Source organism: Sinocyclocheilus anshuiensis, unplaced genomic scaffold (assembly GCF_001515605.1).
Source record: "Sinocyclocheilus anshuiensis isolate Anshui unplaced genomic scaffold, SAMN03320099.WGS_v1.1 scaffold1372, whole genome shotgun sequence".
Taxonomy (NCBI): Eukaryota; Metazoa; Chordata; class Actinopteri; order Cypriniformes; family Cyprinidae; genus Sinocyclocheilus; species Sinocyclocheilus anshuiensis.
The window spans coordinates 427,111-448,389 of NW_015546103.1; the positions used below are offsets into that span (position 1 = coordinate 427,111).

Genomic DNA, 21,279 nt, shown 5'->3' on the forward strand with positions numbered 1-21,279 from the left:
TTGCTAAAAGGCCCATAAAATGCCAGTTCCCATGGAGACATCAGTGTCATAATATCATATCAATCCATCAATACTCCATACCGCTTTATCCATAAAAGCACATATGAAATCTAATATAACAAGTCTTCTATCTATCTATCTATCTATCTATCTATCTATCTATCCCAGCCAACGCATGTGTAGCCTGTTACCTTACAGCTCTCTCTATACCCATATCTCTGTACCTCTTAATTTGCATGTCAATCTGCATTGACATAAACTGGTTCTTTTCAGAGTGCTGTCTTGTCTTGTCTCTTATCTGCTCTTTTTTGCGCTCATCGGTCGTTTGCTGCCCCGCCGCATGAATGAATGCGAGATGCGCATGTGACGCAGGTGCTTCAGACTGACGCACATGGGCGGATGTGACCGTGCCGTCCTCCTCCTCCCTCCATCCATGAGCTGCTGGAGTCAGGGCCCGTTATACACGAGGAGCTCCCATCAGCTTATCCGCTGTTAATTTTAGGCAGCGACCTGGTTTCAGCACTGCAGGGACTCAACAGCTCCCGCGGAACTAAAGCCCTTGCGCTTATAGAGGAGAGGCGCTGAGAGCGCGGCATCCTGCCAACCCCAGCGCGCTCCACAAAACCAACCCAACGGCGCGTTTATCTTCACAGAGGACAACAGAGAGAGCTTTAGAGAAAACATCTGAAGACCAGCTGAAGGATGGCGTCAAAACGCGTAGGGATTGTGGTTGTCCTTGCTGTGATATCGCAGATCAGCGCGTTTCCCACACCTGCCGGACCCGACGGTGAGTTACTGAATAACCAACAAGCCTATAGTCCAACACATCGGTCCAATATATTAGAAGATGTGGAACATTTGATTTAGAAGATTCATCCGACGGAGTGGAACACACAAAACATGCATGACGTGTAATAAAACTAAAAATTGCTTAATGTATAGATTAATATATAGGCCACGTTAAATACATATTTTGCTATTTTGATATTTAGGACAGCGTCCAACTGACTCATTAACACACGTCTGGACTTCAGCGTGCACATGCTGTGCTTTCAAATGAAAGTAAATGTTAGGATCTCTGGTTAATTTCAACAATTACATATGTATTAAGTTGTATTTTACATAGGCTATAATGTGTATATATGGATTATGTTGGCAATCAGTATATATTAATCATTGAAAAACCCATATTGGCTTATAACTCCATATAAATATGGGAAGAAGGTGAATGAATTGGATGGTTTATTTTGTTTGTTTGTTGTTTTCATCATTTATTGTATAGCAAGCTCTAGCCTCAGTTTTCAAAGGCCTTTAATCTTTTGTCCTGTAATCCGATTATTCCGTGGCAGCTTCTCTTGGACAGTTTGGACTGCAACTGAATGCATAGAAGATCTCAACAACCATAGACAGATTGAAGAAAATGCATATTAATAACTATTTCTTTAGGGTAAAAATAGTCTTGTGTAAATGTAGAGTGTCTTGATTCCTTAAAAATTATAGTCGATTCATACAACATAGGTGCACAGATTTTGTTTTTCAAAAACTCATTTATGTTGTTACAATGTCTTTACATTATAATTACAATGTAATAACCAATCAATAGTAATCTGAGCCATATACTGTAGTAATACTGCAGATTTTTTTTTTTCTCATCGTCCTCCTGGTCATAGTGTTTTTGTTATCCGTTGTGAGCGTATTAAAGGCATAGTAAAAAAAAAATTCTGGCATAGTAAAAAAGAAATTACAGAAAATTCTGTAATCATTTACTCACCCTCATGTTGTTCTCATCGTCCTCCTGGTCATAGTGTTTTTGTTATCCGGTGTGAGCGTATTAAAGGCATAGTAAAAAAAAAATTCTGGCATAGTAAAAAAAAAATTACAGAAAATTCTGTAATCATTTACTCACCCTCATGTTGTTCTAAATGAAATGACTTTCTTTCTTCTGTGGAACACAAAAATAAATTCAGCTTTTGGGTGTCCCTTTAAGGTCTGCAATGACTGATCTATTGTACCATCAGTTATCTTTGCCTATATTAAATGTGTTTGTGTGTTAATTTCCTGTTCCAGATAAGAGCATGTATAACCGAGAGCTGACTGAAGAGAAGCCATTAGAACAGCAGGTGGGATTTCAGAAATATGAACTTATTGTTCATTTCTGTTATGTAAAAGACACAAATATACTTTGTACATCTGCATCAGACACAACTACCGTTGTAATGTTGTACTACCTTTGTACCCTTGATTCTGACCGGGTATAGATGTTTTATGCATTAACTTCAAATATATTTAAATTCCAATTTCAGTAAATGTCAAGACTGTGTTTTTATGTATTTTTCCCCAACAGATTGCAGAAGCTGACAGCATCAAGAAGGCAGGTGAGGGATAATCTTATGCAGACATAGTGCTTCACAGTGATCAATAGCTCACAAGTGTTTTCTGTTCATCCATGCAGAACCCAAGCCAACGCCACCAGCTGAGGCAGAGTCAAACTCTGAGGACGATGACATCACTTTCCTTAAGTCTCTGGCTGAGAAGTCCAAAGAGTCAAACAACGAGACTCCCATCTCAGATTCTGTGAATGAGCGATACGGTACTGATGAGGCCGACACTACCAAAAACAGAAGACTGGCAGATGATTATGACTCTACTAAGAATGGAATGGACTACAAATACCAAGGTAAGAACTACAACTACCAAGCTGGCAAAGCCTTATTCAGAAGAGCACATTATGTAGTATGTGTACTTTGCAAAGTATGTTGTTTGCACATACACTGACTGTACACAATGCAATGAGCTTGCTGTTTCCAGTCTAACGAATGAACCAGATGTAATTTTTTGCATCTGTATTTTATTTATGCCCATTTTGATTTGACTATTTGACAAAAAAAAAAAAAGTCAAGACATTTAAGTCATTAAGTCAAATAAAAATGTAACCATATTTATGTCCATTTATAATTGCATACTGTTTCACTTATCATTTAGTATGTAGTTTACTGTGTTATTATTCAATTTTGAGCATAGCTTTGGTCTCCTAGTCTTAACTATTTTATGTGTCAGGACATTGTGGATTCTAAATAGTAAAATAGCCAGCCTCGGGAAAACGTAAAAGATCAATGAACTATTTTTTTATTTGTGACTTGTGAAAAGCCAAATTATCTCCCACTTTGAAAGTGCTAATCCATCCCTGTGACTGTATGTGATCCTAAATACAGGAACAGGTGGCAGACACCATAGGTCAATCAGGAGGTATTTTGTAGAGATAAAGAGACAGAGTGAGAGAGAGAGAATCAGAGGATTATCCCTCCACGGGCAGCTGTACTGGATGTTTTATACTGTAGCATTAAACTACGGTGGCCGAAAAGTGCAAAGCAAATCACAATTCTGAAAACAAAATAACAAATTACAAACGCAAATGCAAGTCTAAAAAACAAAATAACAATTCAGAAAGCACAACAACAATTCAGAAAACATTATAACAAGTCAGAAAACACAATGACAAATTCGAAAACAAAATAACAAGTCAGAAAACACAACGACAAATCAGACAAACCGGAAAAGGTATGTATAGTTTGAGACAGCGCCATTGGTTTGGGATTACTCACCGCTGACTGGACGAGACATCTGTCAATCAACGTATACAGGAAATATATATATATATACCAGCCGAAGAACAGCAGAGTCGTGGTAGAAAGTTCGGAGATGGTATTAAAGTAGCTCAGTTTAAATGTATTGTATGAATTGCCCTTACTATGGAATAAAAAAGGCGGGATCGACAACACAATTGTTGTTGTGCTTTCTGAATTGTTATTTTGTTTTTTAGACTTGCATTTGCGTTTGTAATTTGTTATTTTGTTTTCAGAATTGTGATTTGCTTTGCACTTCTCTGCCACCGTATTAAACCCCACAGTCCCCTACAACAGGGCAGTCAGACTAAACATACACCCACATTAAACACCCTTCTAACCTAATAATAGCACAATAGCTCATAGAGGTCATGTCATTATTCCTTTTACCATTTTTCCCCGACCCTATGATGTTTCTTGGATGAAAATCAACTGTTTATTTTTTTTTCATGTTTCATTTTCTACTTCATGACTCTTACAATTAAATATGCAGTTGTTGTGCATTTTAAGTATGCCCTGTGTTATGATTGACTAACCAACATGTGAAACTACTATTAATGCATATGGGCTACCAGTTTGCTGCTGGGTCAATTATACAGTAGTTTTGTAAATATATGTTGTCTTCCTTCAATAACAACCTCTTTGCATATCCACAGTTACATTGTGATGTATTGTGATTTATGATTCATAAAAAAATTGCAAAATCACAAAGGCTCTGCAGAGCTGTAGGTGCTAATCAGACTTCACCACATTTGACTTGTTAGCTCTTATGGGGTTTAGGAATAGGAATACCTGATCTATGTCCTTCTTTTTACCTCACCAAGACTGGGTGGACCATGTTTCTGAACACAGAATAGATGTGGGCAGTCACGTGTTCATGTATTCATCTGCCTGATGTCAGCTATCCAAGGAAAAGCAGTTTTTGCAGCTCAATTAACTTATAATATGACCGCTTTAAGTTTTTTTTTTATGACACTGTCGTGTCATAAAGGCACTCAGACCACCTAAGACCTCTGACTCAGAATGAACGTCAGATGTTTGATCAGTGTCACGTTTCAGGCAGATGGTGAGTTTACTGGAAGCGTTAAGGCAGTGTAAGTCGATCTATGTGGTAGATAGAATGGCAGATAACAGAGTTGGAGGTGTTTTTGTGTGATTTCACTGGGTTACAGGAATTACAACAGACAGACAAGAATTGCTGGCAGATTTCAGCTCCAACGTTCAGATCTCTGTTTCACACATTCTCCTCCTACTTAATTTCGCTTTTTAAGAGCTTTGAGCTTGTAGGCTTCTGACAAAGCAATATCAAATACAGCCCACTAGAAACTAAACCTATGGCACAGAAAAAGACACCCAAAAATGCTGGATAAGGTGGATAATCAACATCAGCAGTTCATTTATAATCAAGTTATATCCATTCCCCAATACAGATGAAAGGCTAGAAATGCTCCTGGTTATTATCCAAAATAAGTAAGGGATAGTTTATTGTAAAATAAACTTGACAAGGTGATCAGAACTCAGAGGCGAAATGCTTGTTAAATAAATGGACAATGAAATATTGATTCATTTCGAACTTAATTATTTCAACCTGGTCTCATAAAAATACGTACCTCTGGGTACTTTTCTGCAACAGCATTTTTACGTCCCTTACTGCACGAAATGTCCACTGAGTAGCGCTAAAATACGGGTTCAATACGTGAACACTGGCACATTTTTATTACGTTGATATAGGTAGGTATTGCTGTGTTTTTATTACGTTGCTTCAGGTACGTATTGCGGCGGTTCAGAATTCAAATATCCGGGGACTGTCCCTAAAAGTTACTGCTCTATCATGTTGGAAATATGCCAAACCCAACCCTAAACCTATCCGATAGTGTTAACAAATTCAAAACTGATATAAAAACGCATTTGTTGATGCAACCGTGCCATTTAAACTTCCTTATATGAAGATTTGAACTGTTTTGTCGAACCGTAGTTACACGGGATTCGAACCAGAGCTCCTCCCCTCTCAAGTACGTTACGTCTCCGTACTCCGTAAGCTACCGAACAAACCTACCTTCTATGAAAACCCATATATACGAAGTTGGATATGTGCGATGCTAACATTCAAAAGCATAATTTTTTTAAATCTCCTAGCATATTAAAATTGTTTTGAAGTCATAAAATAATATTCTTCAAGTAATTGTGCGAAAATTAATTATTAATCGAAACTGTAAATTTGTGTGAAAAGGAATAGAAGGTATCGGAGTTTTACTGCCTCTAGTGTTCATTTCTTTTGGAAACTGCAGTGATATGTACTTATTGGTACGTATTTCGCGTCTCGCAAAAAAGTCCCCCCAGGTACGTTTTTGCCACGAGACCAGGTAGAATTATTTATTAAAAAAAAAAAAAAAGTGGATACAGTACAGTTATGTAAGAAACTGGAACGATAACTATAACAATAAAGCATCCACACCAACAGATAATATTTTAATATTTGTTTATTATAAGCACAAGCTGCTGCTTTAAATGCTCAAGCGCTTTAAAATCAGGTGATTCTGATTGGCTCTCAACATTTTTTTGTTATTTATCAGCTAAGAAAAAAAAAATTATCTAAAAGTGATTTTGTTATCATTATAGTTGTGGTTTGGACGTCCCTATTCTCATAAAATTAGAACAATTATTAAAACTCTATATTTAAAGTTATCCTCCTTGGAGGGATGTGAAGTATTTTAATGTGTTCCTTTTCAGATGATCCTGAAAGTTTTCGGCAGCTGGACGGGACCCCTCTAACAGCTCATGACATCGTCCAGAAAATCGCCAACAAAATCTACGAAGAGGATGACCGAGGAGTATTTGACACAATTGTGTCTAAACTGCTCAAGCTGGGTCTAGTAAGAGATTCAAATTGTGGCGTGCGCAGTGATTCTGATAGCTGCCATATTGACGAGCCATGCAATAAACATCATACATAATGTATTAATTCCTCTAGGGAAACATATTCCAGTTTAACCAGCCTAAATAGCATGGAAAAAAAGATTGTCATACAATAATACCTTTGTGAATTGATTGTTCTAGCAGGTGTTGTGTTCCTTTGTTTGACCTTCAGATCACAGACAGTCAGGCAGAGACACTGGAGTATGAAGTTGCTGAAGCCCTGCAGGATCTGATCACCAAAAATGCCAAAGATAACATGATTGGAGACCTCAGTATGGACTACCCTGTTAATTATGTGAAAGACACACAAAACAATATGGTACGAGTGTGTGACTGTGTGTCTGTAGTGTTTCTACCAACTGCATATTTATCCACAAAAAAAAAAAAACTCTCTATTTGCTTGGATTCTTCTCTTCAGGATGAGGAAGACAGGCCCAGACGACGATATGATGACGAGGATGAAGGTGATGATGATAATGGTGGTGATGATGATAATGGTGATGAAGAACAGGAGGAGGACATTAGACATGACACAGTGAGGGCTGAAGACTCATGGGACGCCGTGAGCGATGGGAACGACAGAAACGAACTGAACCCTGAAGATGGACTGCAGGACCTTCAGTTCTTCCCCAACTTCTACAGACTCCTCAAGAGCCTCGACTCAGGTAGCCAAAACAACAAACAACACATATGACACAATACAGTACAACACAAAACATACAACATAACAGAATATAGCATAAAACAACACACACACTGAATACTGTAAAACACAAAAAAAGAAGTGCACTTAACAGTGTTCAATGCACTTGTAGTGTCTTAAAAGTGTTTTTTTTTTATGTACTTGCATAATCAAATGTTAATCAAATAAAAGGCCATTTAAGTGTACTTAAAGGGAATACAATTTAATAACCGTGTCTTAACACACTTAAGTACACTTTTAAAAGGTGCACTTTGTGATGTCAAATTAAAAGTTTTAATTTAAAGTATGTTAAATCATCATGTTTTAATATTTTGTTGTGCTTATTTTGATGTGGTTATGTGTGTGCGGTTTACAAAGAAATTTAGAAGATATAAAAGATTAGGCCACAACACTGTATAACATCATTGAACTAAATTATACACATATGTAAATCACATTTCTTATTAATATACATTTATTAACGATAAAGATTAAAAATAAGAAAGATGCACATTACAATTTCGTTGTAAATGAGAAACTGTGATGAGTCGTGCAGCAGTAATAACGTAAGATAACAGATACAATTTCAAGCAAAATGATCATATTTATTCAAGCATTTAACATTTATAAGTTAATTAAATGTCAGTAATGAACTACACAAATTATAGCGATCAGGAAGAAGGTCCTCTGTCCCAAACGCATACAGTATATGCCTAGTGGATATTGTAGGCCTATACAACTCCCCATCAATAGTTCTGTACTGCCACCTGTTGGCACAGTTGTGCAACTTAGAGAACAACTTTTGTTATGTTGAGGTCGCGAGAAAAATAAGTCGTGATCACGAGAAAACAATTTTTGTTATGTCGAGATCACGAGAAAAATAAGTCGTGATAACGAGAAAACAACTTTTGTTATGTCGAGATCACGAGAAAAATAAGTCGTGATAACGAGAAAACAACTTTTGTTATGTCGAGATCACGAGAAAAATAAGTCGTGAAAGTCGTGATACAACTTTTGTTATGTCGAGATCACGTGAAAAATAAGTCGTGATAACAAGAAAACAACTTAAACAACTTTATCACGAGAAAATTAAATCGTGATCACGAGAAAACAACTTTTGTTATGTCGAGATCACGAGAAAAATAAGTCATGATCACGAGAAAACAACTTTTGTTATGTCGAGATCACGAGAAAAATAAGTCATGATCACGAGAAAACTACTTTTGTTATGTCGAGATCACGAGAAAAATAAGTCATGATCACGAGAAAACTACTTTTGTTATGTCGAGATCACGAGAAAAATAAGTCATGATCACGAGAAAACTACTTTTGTTATGTCGAGATCACGAGAAAAATAAGTCGTGATCACAAGAAAACAACTTTTGTTATGTCGAGATCACGTGAAAAATAAGTCGTGATAACAAGAAAACAACTTTTGTTATGTCGAGATCACGTGAAAAATAAGTCGTGATAACAAGAAAACAACTTTTGTTATGTCGAGATCACGTGAAAAATAAGTCGTGATAACAAGAAAACAACTTTTGTTATGTCGAGATCACGTGAAAAATAAGTCGTGATAACAAGAAAACAACTTTTGTTATGTCGAGATCATGAGAAAAATAAATCATGATCATGAGAAAACAACTTTTGTTGTGTCCTGATAATGAGAAAACAATGTCGAGATCACTAGTCGTGATAACGAGAATACAACTCGTTTTGTCGAGATCACGAGAAAATTAAGTTGTGATCACGATAAAACAAGAAGGAAAAAAATAATAATGCATGGCCTCTTAGAACGTCCATACAAAATTGAATGTGCTTTTACAGAAATCAACTTTAAAAACAATAAGTGAAACAAGTGAGACTACTAGCCAGGACTGGATGAACAGTATCCTCCTGAACTTTCATTTAGAATTCCATATAAACTGATATGAAACTGTCATTCAGACTCAAGAACTTAGATGAAAAGAAAGTTCTGTTCTTTTTCTGTTACTCAGTATTTGCAGCATTTATAGACCTCAAGGTTGACTTTTTATTCTATTACGCTTTATTCTGTTGAAATGGGCAGGCAGGAAACAGTCTATTCTGCTCCCTGTCATGGTGAAAAGTCCCATCACAAGTGCTCTGGTGGCGAACTATACAATGTACTGACAACGTGGCACAAGAAAAGAGGGCATGATTATACTTAAAGGGATAGTTTAACCAAAAATGAAAATTCTGGCATTAATTACTCACCCTCATGCCGTTCCAACCCCGTAAGACCTTCGTTTATCTTCGGAACACAAATTAAGATATTTTTGATGCATTCTGAGAGCTCTCTGACCCTCCTATAGACAGCAATGCAATTAACACGATCAACGTCCAGAAACGTAGCAAGGACATCGGTAAAATAATCCATGTGACATCAGGGGTTCAACCGTAATTTTATGAAGCTACGATAATACTTTCTGTTCTGTGTCAGCTGCGCCACGCGGATACGTTGTTTTCGTTCAGATCAAAGTGTAAACGACGTAAACAGCATATCCGCGTGTTATGTCGAGATCACGAGAAAAATAAGTCGTGATCACAAGAAAACAACTTTTGTTATGTCGAGATCACGTGAAAAATAAGTCGTGATAACAAGAAAACAACTTTTGTTATGTCGAGATCATGGGAAAATTAAGTCGTGATCACGAGAAAACAACTTTTGTTATGTCGAGATCACGAGAAAATTAAGTCATGATCACGAGAAAACTACTTTTGTTATGTCGAGATCACGAGAAAAATAAGTCGTGATAACAAGAAAACAACTTTTATGTCGAGATCACGAGAAAACAACTTTTATGTCGTGATCACGAGAAAACAACTTTTGTTATGTCGAGATCACGAGAAAAATAAGTCGTGATAACAAGAAAACAACTTTTGTTATGTTGTGATAACAACAAAATTAAGTCGTGATCACGAGAAAACAACTTTTGTTATGTCGAGATCACGAGAAAAATAAGTCGTGATAACAAGAAAACAACTTTTGTTATGTTGTGATAACAACAAAATTAAGTCGTGATCACGAGAAAACAACTTTTGTTATGTCGAGATCACGAGAAAAATAAGTCGTGATAACGAGAAAACAACTTTTGTTATGTCGAGATCACGAGAAAAATAAGTCATGATCACGAGAAAACTACTTTTGTTATGTCGAGATCACGCGAGATCACGAGAAAATTAAGTCGTGATAACAAGAAGGAAAATAATAATAATGCATGGCCGCTTAGAACTTCCGTAGATATTAAATTAAAAGTTAATATATTTTAAACTTCATCTTTATAAATGTGTAATTACAAATATATTTAAATACATGACAAACTGTACAACAAAAAAGGCATTAAAGTATATTTTAATTGTTCTTAAATGCTTGTCAGTACATTCAGCAGTACAATTGAACCATATTTCAAAGAAAATAGAAATAATTACAACTTAAGCAAGTCAAAAAAGTACAAAAAATGCACACACGTGAGTATAGCACTACACAACACACTCAAAAGCCACACAAACAGTAATGTAACACAACACAACACAGCTCATTCAGTAAATCAGCAGCTTTAAGGTCTGTAGAAACATCACCATCTGGTTAAACACATTTCCTGTGGTTTCAGCTGCCCTCTTCTTCATCAAGCACCACATTAATCCAGATTAAAGTCTGCTCTCATTGCTTAATCTATCACATCCTTCTCCTCTCATTTTACAGAGCAGGATAAAGAGGAGAGCGAAACCCTGATCACCATCATGAAGACCTTGATCGACTTTGTGAAGATGATGGTCAAATATGGAACCATCACACCTGAAGAAGGAGTTTCTTATCTGGGTAAGACCAAAATTGTCTGTACGCCTTATTTTTGACAAAAGAGTGGACATTTTTTATTTGAATATTCAAGGCATGTTGTGTCAAACAACACACTGGTTTGCAGTGCAAATAGCTTCTTGTTTTTTTTTTTTTACTTACTGAATAGTCTCCATATTGAGTGTGAGATTTCTCCCATCCATTTTTTTTCTGAGTGAGTCCCCTCATTTTTGCACTGTCCCAACCAAGCACAATGTGTCATATAAGCTGTCTCTTCAATGGGAACCAGAGAATATTTTGTCTGCTTCACTTTTTGTGTTAAACAACAAATATGTTTTGATTGGCTGTTATTGTGTCACATTACACAGTATTTTCTCTTTTAGTGAGTATAGATGTAAATACTTGTAACTGGTAGTTTTTCACACTGGTTAGGACATGATTTATGTGCGCGTGGGCAAAAGGGAATCCCTGAGATACGCTTTATGTGACTGACTGCTTTTGTGTTCATTTGGTTCCTGAAATAATGCTTTGTCCAGCCTGAAAGAGAGAGAAAGAGAGAGAGCAGCTGTATTTTGACTTGCTCCTAATGTTAAATGTTTGTCCCTATCAAATCAAATATAGAGTGCATACCTGAAGCAGATTTCTGCAGATGCAGTGTCAGTGTGTGCATTATGTACAATCATACAACAGCACAAAAGTCACATTAGTTAAAAAAGTGGTGGTGAAATCACTGTATGTGTTCGATGAGTGGGCCATTTATGATATGATTAAAAATTGAAGGCTTAACTCATGAATATTAATTTTTACTTTTGTTTCCTTCACTGATGGCAGCCATAACAACCACTAAGCAAACATTTACTGTAGAAGTACAATTTTCAGTGCCAGATAGCCTTTGGTTGTAAAATGCATACCATATATCTTAAGCTGTGGTTGGGATAATCGACCATGACTAAAGTGGTTGCCAGCCATAAACTATGGCAACCCCATGAAAAATAAATACACATTAGCATACTTTTAAAAAGAGCACTGATTACAAAAAGAATATTTTTGAAATAAAGAATATTTTTAATATTTTAAAAAGAATATTTTTTGAAATATTTTGAAATTACAAGGAAATAAAATAACATACTTACGTGCAAACTGAATGTAATGTTTTCGGACAGTTAAAAAATGTATAAAAAATGTATTTGATTTTAAAATTAAATTAAATGCAGTTTGATTGATTGATTGTTTTAAGTGGGACTTAAGTGCATCTTTTTATGTACTTAATTGCTTCTTTTGTCTATGAAATATCATTACTGTCAAATGTACTGACAAGAATTTATTGTAAACTAAAATATACTTTAATGTCAGTTCAATTAATATTTGTAATTGCATAATCAAAGTAGTATTTAAAATATATTAATATAAAATGTAAAACTGACACTAGCACTACAGTTAAAATTATAATCAAGTACTTTATGTGTGCTTTAGCAGTCAACACATCAAAATAAGTGCATTTATTTCAAGTATGACAAAAGATTATTAAAAACATAATGATTTAAAAAGCACTTTCAAGTAAAACTTTTCAATTAAACATTAATACAAAGTGGACTTTTTGAAAGTGTACTTAAAAAACAGTCATGAAAGTGTACTCTCTCCAAGGACATTTGGTCTTGGACTTTAATTGTATTAATATGCAAGCTCATTTTTTTCTTTCTTTCCTTCTGTAAACATACTTTTAAGATTTGTAGTACACTGCAAGTGTACATTCATGTGTGGCAGATTTTTAGGTTACACTTTATTTTGATAGTCCACTTTAGACATTCTACTAACTATAAGTAACTTTGCAACTACATGTCAACTAATCCTCATTAATTTGCAACTACATGTCTACTAACTCAGAGTAGACTGTTAGGTTAGGTTTAGGGTTAGTAGAATAAGTTGACATATACTTGCAAAGTTTCTCATAGTCAGTATGTTGTATGTTGTGGACCCGTCAAAATAAAGGGTTAGAAGATATTAAGCAGACAGTCTACTAATACTCTAATGACTTCTAGTTGACATGTAGTTGCAAAGTTACTTACTGTTAGTAGAATGTCTAAAGTGGACTATCAAAATAAAGTATTACCGATTTTTAATAATTGTTTGTTTGGAAAAACTTTCCCTGTCATTAATTTGACTCATACGTGTTTGTTTGACTGGCACCGGATCTGTGTTAATGTTCAGAAAAAAATGTGCTTAGTGAATAAATAGGATTTTGCACAGAAATATTGTTCACGACATTTTTTGTTTATATTTCATTAACTTTGATCAATGTATTTTAAGGGGACACAAGCCATGTCCGTCTCATGCCCTTATATGTTCAAGACATGCTCAAGCAAACAGCATCCTGTTTCATTCATCCAGCGTTCTCTCTTTTGTTCCCTCTCTCTTTCATTCCGTGTAATTAATTCTGTCTGTTTCTCTAATGAGATGGCCACGGTCGTTATGATAGAACACAGATAACAATTTGGAATTCTCCATTGCGTAATAATGGGGTTACTCTGGCAACCTGCGGCACATGATGACAGAGCTGTAAAGATCAAATGGAATGGCAGGGTGTGTTGCCAGGATACAGTTGGTTATTGATCTGCTGTGGTTTAAACATGAGATGAGGCTCTTATCATTCTGCCCTAATATGTGTGTTTGTCATTGGCAAACAGCTCCAAGACACAAAAGTGTGTACACAACACATTATGAGTACAGTGTACATCCATATCTGCATATGGAGTGCTGGATAAAGCTCTATGTTGTCAAAGATAATTCTGATCAGATAAAAAAAAAACACTACAGTCATTGTAATGGGACTCTTTTACCTCAAAAAGAGAAGAAATAGACATTACTAAAATTGTAGCATCTGTAGCAATCATGTTGAAATTATAATTAAAAAAAGTTACAGTAAAAACCTATTTATTGGATATCTGTAAGTACCATGTATGGTGAAAGCTATATTGCTTTTTGTTGTTGTTGTTGTTTAAAAAAGACAGTAAATGTAATTTAATTTTAAAATATTGTATTTTTTAGAAATAAAACATAAATTACATAAAACATAAATCTTAAATATAAATTAAGACATGAACAAGTAATTATACATTACAATAAAATACTGTTAGAATTATGTTTTTATTATTAACAAATAAAATGTAAAATGTGTAATAATAGTAATAATAATAATAATAATTATTATTATTATTTATGGAGAATTTTTTTCCATTTTTACTCACAAAATATAACAAATAAAAAGATGCAATCACACACACAATCAATTCTTGCTATATTTTGAAGTTTATTAACAAAAGCAATGTTTTAATCCACTGACCTTCATCAGGCATAGTCAGTTTTTACTCACAAAATAATTTTCTTATTTTTGTCATCAATTATTTACTTTGGTTTGTTACATTTTATGTCATTTAATTCATATTTACTGATTAATTTAATTTAATTTAATTGCCTATTTGCTAAAGATACATTTTTATCAGTCCATTACAGCAACAAACGGATTTGAATAGCTTAAATATTGTAAATTAATATTATACAGCTAGGAAAAATGGTAACACTTTACAATAAGGTTTCATTTGTTAACAGTTAATATGAACTAACAGTGACATACTTTTAAAGCATATATTAATCTAATGTAATGTTAATATTAATTTCAACATTTACTAATACATTATTAAGAACAAAAGTTGTATCTGTTAATATTATTTAATAGACCTGCACTAACAATGAATGGTTGTATTTGTAACCAACGATTAATAAATACTGTAGCAAATTTTGGTAACACTTTAAGGTGTCCTTGTTACATGTTACATGTACTTACTATTATAATAACAATAAATTATGCATAATTACATGCAAGTAACCCTAAGCCAAACCCTAATCCTAACCCTTATCATATAGTAAATTCATGTGGTTAATTAATATTACTCAGTACTTAATCATACTCAGGGGTTAAATTGGGATTTGCTATGTTGGGGGGTGGGGGGGCTCTATGTTATGGAGCTTACATATATATATATATATATATATATACGTGTGTGTGTGTGTGTTTTGTTTTTTTGCAACAAAAATTTATTCTTAAAGGGGTCATATGATGCTTTTTTAAAGATCATTATTTTGTGTATTTGGTGTAACAGAATATGTTGACCTCCAAAGAGAAAGAAAAACTTGAAATCGCATCATATGACCCCTTTAAGCAATATTCTCATCAGTTTTCTATCAGCTGTGACATATACATTTTTTATAATTTATCCAAGGGCATTTTTTTTTTACCTTTATAGAGGGCATTTTCCCACTAATCTCATGAATACTTTCATTTCAAATTCTTACATTTGATCTATAAATTCAATCATAATAATGTGATTATCTATACGTTATCAAATTAAATCATTTACACTGAAAAATACAACTGCATTAAATAATATTATGAGATTATTTTAAATATTTTTGAATATACAAACAAGAATTGATGGTGGAAATGATACTTTTCAACGAAATTAAAACGCCAGTAATTGTAAGTGACCTAATATTATTGTATTTGCTTATTGAACTGTTTATAGAAATATTAGACAGTCGTACTGGTGAACACGTTGTGTGATGTTGCCTAACTAACTGTATTTTAAATATAAAAACATTCAATTTTGATTTTTTTACCTCAGGATGCTGAGTTAGTGTTGTGCGTTTTGATTTCTCCTGGAGAAAGACTGAGTGAGCCTCACCTCAGCAGCGCAACCTTATTCCGTCAATAGATGCATTATATACAGTAGCTATATCCACTATTCGCCACTTACTCTAAATGTAATAAAATCAGAATAATACATGCGTTTTGGTGTTTACATAGTTATTATTGGTTACTGATGTTTTAATCACGCTACTTGTCTGGCGTTAATGAAGCGTTAATGTCGAGCCCTGGAGTCTATGTGCCGGGGCTCAGCCCCGGACGGCCCCGGCCCAATTTAAACCCTGATTATACTATAACAAGGACACCTTAAAATAAACTGTAACCCAAATTTCTTGATCATTGTTAGTTAATGTTAGTTAATGTTAACTATGGGACCTTATTTTATAGTGTTATAGTCTCCAAAATGCTTGTAATCTGTGTAACATCGTCACATTTATAAATATTGTGTTTTCACACAGAAAACCTGGATGCAATGATTGCCCTGCAGACCAAGAACAAGCTGGGCAAATCTCTGGCTCCTCTTAGCATTACACCCCCTACAGGTAAATCAGACCCACCGCAGATCATAACACTGCAAACTGCAAGTCATTCACTGCAGATTCTGCTCAGGAAGGCTTTGGCATCACTATACTGTTTTTACCCCTCATCGCACCTCCTTCCAGGAAAAGCATTGGATGATGATGACAACACCAAAACAGAAGCTGCCAACATGCAGAAGGAGTATGAGTCTCTCAAAGACTCGACCAAAGACGTCCAGACTGCTGCTGAAATCAGTGAGTAAATGAAGGGTCCTGTATCATCTTCACATGGTTTGGGATGATATTAAAAGCCTCTCAGCTTCTGCTGGTGTAACTGAGCTGTTTAACTGGACGCTCTAGCAGTAACACGCTCACAGTGGACTAACAGTAATGAATACAATTATGAGGCCTTGTTCAGGGAGACGTTTATTGATTCTTTGAAAAGTACTGAACATTATTGTTAAAAGCTGTGATAATCACTGCCGATTATTACCCCAGAAGCATTTAGAACACACCCATTATACATTTATGCTGCTTTCATGTTTGAATTGCCACGATTATGAGGTGACAGCTCAGAATTTATGGATTTACGGAAATGATCTGTTACTATAGCAACACTTGTAACACCAAACTGTCCATGCACTGTACATAATTCAACTCTATGTTCTCTAGCAACATTGCACATGAGGTATATATAATAATTATTATTATTATTATTAATGATAATATACTGAAAATAAGCTAATAAGAAGACATATTTACAAAGATGTATATTTTAACAAACAATAAAATAATAATCCATCCATCTATTCATCTATTAAATAATTATATCCATCTATTTATCCATTTCATATTTATCCATCTATTTAAATGAAGAATAAGAAATGTTTAAACGGAAAAATATATTAAAAAAATAATGTATAGAAATATATTTAAACAAATAATTTAAATAATAAATATATCCATCCACCTATCAATCTGTTTAAGAAGAAGAAGAAGAAATATAGGTATATTATAATAAGAATAAGAATAATTTCTGTCTGACAGGTCATCTTGGGAAGTCTGAGAGTTATCTGGAGGCAATCAGGAAGAACATTGAATGGCTGAAAAAACACAACAAGGAAAGCAACAAAGAAGGTAAATATGCATTAAATATTAAAGCCTTTCAGTCATGACTGTGTTATTTTACAGCTGCTGAAATGGAATGGAGCATGTGCTCTGCTTTCTCTTCTCAATTTAATCATGATTGAAGATAGCAGGATATGTGCGCTGCCTTTTTTGGTTTTGTTTGTAATATTAATCAAATTAAATTCCATTAGGGCCAAAATCAATTTCTACATGCTAATTAGTGGTTACATTAATGTAATATAGGCCAGCAGCCTACATGCATAACACAATTCAAAGATGGAAAATTATATGTAGATCCTCAAATGTTGCCAAAATAAATAAACACCAATTTTACAGAATATTAGCTCAAAATTAATTGACAAAGCTGCTGCTAGATTTGGAAAATGACAATGATACAAAAATACCATCCTATACTGCTAGTAAACACACTGGTAATCCGTGATAAACTGGTAAACTGCCTTATCTCGCTCTCTTAGAGCTGTTAAAGGGTTTACCCCAACCCAAGGTTACACACAATTCAGTGAAACATGGAGAAGAACAGTCGAATTAAAGACTCTTTTCTTTCTCTTAATTTGCAATTAAAATAAGCGTGGGTGAGAGCGCTCATGAATATGCGTCGGTTTGATGAGCTTGGCTGTGTTACAGCGATGCAAGGCTGCTGCGTTTCTGACAAAAGATCTGTGTGTTCCTCTCTTCATACCTGCCAGCATGAGACTCAAACACTGTCTGTGTTCTTCAGGCATCATCTGCTCAGCTCAGAAAATGAGAACTCTCGCTCTATTGTTCAAATTCAAAACAGATTCATTAGAGGCAGACTGTTACCGTCTAGACGGGTGAATCATGTCCAGGTCGTAATAATCATAAAAGAAAAAAAAAAAAGAATATAATTGCATAAAGCAAATAAAGCCTATTTTAGGACAATTCTCATTACTGCAATGTTTTTTTTTGCAGAATAAATTAAGTAAAACAATTCCATGATTTGTAAAAAAAAATGTCTTTCTTTCTTTTTGCATTACATCAATGGAAATTGACATTTTTGCAGTATGGTGATGAAAATTTATATAGAGAAAATATGTTTAATTAATATGTTTAAATTAATGTCACAATGCAAACAAACAAACAGATAGATAAATAAATAAATATTTATATCAATATATTAATAATTAATATATATATATATATATATATATAAATTAATGTCTCAATGCAAACAAACAGATAAATAAATAAATAAATATAAACAAATAAATGAAAAAAACAAATCTGAGGATCCTAATTCTTTAAATAACAAAATAATAAAACGTGTTCAAAAAGAAAGGCTCAAAAAATGAAGCTAGTTCTATGTAAAAAAAAATAAAAAGAAAAAGAAAAGAAATTGTAACAATGTTTTTACTGTCACCTTTGATCAGTTTAATGCATCCTTAATTCCTGAATAAAATTATAATTTTTTTTAACCCAAATGTTTGAACAGTAATGTAACATCATACGTCCATGTTCATGCAACATTAAAATCTCCGATTATACACATCAAGACGTGTGAGTGAATGTTTTAAATACAGCATGAGTCATAGTCATTATGGCCACTAATACAGACACAGTAGGAGTCACTGAGTCAGGAAGCGTGTGAGGTCTGGAGGAAACTCCACGGCTCTGTACGGTGTCTATGAGGACTGTCCAGTCTTATTCCATTGTAATGGTCAGTGTAGGAAGAATCCACTGGTCTAGAAATTTTGCCAGAGCCCACACATAAAAACATTCACCAACACACGCTCTTCTGATAGCCTGCAGTTTTTTCAACCCACACAATGTACTCAAAACACTTTCACACACACATGCTGTGCCAAAACTTGTGAATTTGGAAGTGGATTTATACATATTTACTGCTTTGTGAGTCTTTTGGCTTTCACTCTCTCCCACACACACCCACTCTCATGCAGACTTACACTGATACACTAACAGGCATTTATGGATGATCTTTGATATCCACTGATAATAACATCATCATTTCTAGAAAGAAAACATACAATAAGGCCATTGTGTGGCTTGCCTCCCACATTTCAAGTATTTGTTTAAATGATTCTAGGTTACAGCCTTTTATTTAGCATGAAAAACTACATCGTTTTAACCAGCTTACAGATTTATATAACGCTTAACATTTCTCATCTGAAATGTGTTTGGTGCCACCCTCGTTAGATTGAATGTGTTACGAAACTGAAATTAAGTGCAAAAATAACACTGAAGAAAAAATTGCACCATGCCACATTACCCAGTTAATGTTTTTGCAGTTTAAGCAAAGAACAATATTTTTCTATAAAACATTGATCACAGTGATTTTTTTTCCCAAGACAAAAGTCCTGCAGAGTTGAAATTTTGAGCTTGATAAGGCAAATATGCATTTAAACATAATGAAATTAAAAAGGGATTTAAGGGGGGGAAAACTTATTTTTAAGGGGGGAATAGCACATTTATTTGTGTTTGTTTGTTTGTTTGTTTGTTGTTATTGTCGTTTTAAATAAACATTTTATGACTTCCTGTATACATTTATAAAATAAACATTTTTGTTATTTTTATTTAATATCTTCAGTTATTTAATACAATTTAAAATATTTTAAATTTCTCTTTGTTAAATATTAATATTTTAAAGGGGAAATACAACTTTCTTTCTTTCTTATAGAGATTGTAGTTTTAAATAAATAGTTTATAGTTTCCTTTATACATTTATAAAATACACATTTGTGTTTACAACTAACAAATATTTTAAATAATTCCTCTTTGTTAAATACGATTATTTTTAAAGGGGAAATATAACGTTATTTATTTATTTATAGTATTATAGTTTTAAATACATAGTTTAGTGCAAAATACATAATAAGCCTTTTTGTAATTTGCAATTAATATTTTTAATTATTTAATACAACTAACAAACATTTTTAAGAATTTCTCTCTGTTAAATAAGAATTTTTTAAACGGGGAAATATATCATTTTATTCATTTATTCATTCATTTAGACATCTTTAACTAAATCTTTTACAATGCCCTTTATTAAAAATGTAATATTTAATTTATAATAGGATTTTCTTAAATTAAATTAACATACAATTTAAAATGTAATATTACTTTTAAATTATTATAATAATGATTACTTTTTATTTAACATCACTTGATGTTTTAATGCTTTGTAACATCACTGGGAAAAAAAATTAATAAATAAACATTTGCACTCAGAAACTGCTAAATTTCTGTACTGATCAGTTCCTGTGTTCTGTTGAAGATTATGACCTCTCCAAGCTGAGGGACTTCATGGACCAGCAGGTGGACGCATACATCGACAAAGGCATCCTTGAGAAGGACGAAGGTGACGTGATCAAGAGAATCTACGGAAGCCTGTAGGAACCACAAGTCCAGCTTCACATGTAATAGTGTAACAGTTAGACTATCTACTAAATACTTGGACCGGGCATACTAACACAGGTCCTAATGCTTTAACTCCTAATAAACAAGATGTAGTCTGCAACTCAGACAGTATTTCTGCAGAATAATTCCCTTCAGAAGGCAATATCCTCTCTCAGTGCAGTCAGCAATAGAACACAATCTGGTTCTAGATAAGCCACAAATCACATTTGAGTTGTATGTGTTCTTATGCATTAGGACAGAATAACAGCACTGGCTACTAGAAGAATGAAATTCGGTGGATTTTTCGGTATGACTTGCAAATCAGTGAAAATAGAAGCTTTTGCACCTGTCTCTCTTTTGCAATAGACTTTTACAGCATCATATGCATATACTGTATCTGTACGCAATATTCATTCATGTATGGTGTTTAGCATTTTCTCCTCTTATTTGATGAAGCAGAATAATCTGTATTATTGTTTCTCAAGCAACCAACCAACCAA

At 34.0% G+C, this 21,279-nt stretch overlaps 1 protein-coding gene across 1 annotated transcript; it reads left to right on the forward strand.

Moving 5' to 3' along the window:
• The first annotated feature begins 427 nt into the window (after nucleotides 1-427).
• Nucleotides 428-21,279, forward strand: scg3 (secretogranin III). Its single transcript, XM_016502306.1, has 12 exons — nucleotides 428-787; nucleotides 2,068-2,120; nucleotides 2,345-2,375; nucleotides 2,453-2,677; nucleotides 6,354-6,496; nucleotides 6,712-6,858; nucleotides 6,958-7,204; nucleotides 10,946-11,062; nucleotides 16,199-16,282; nucleotides 16,403-16,513; nucleotides 17,306-17,395; nucleotides 20,658-21,279. The coding sequence occupies exons 1-12, from the start codon at nucleotides 703-705 to the stop codon at nucleotides 20,774-20,776; spliced, it is 1,452 nt and encodes a 483-aa protein (XP_016357792.1). The 5' UTR covers nucleotides 428-702; the 3' UTR covers nucleotides 20,777-21,279.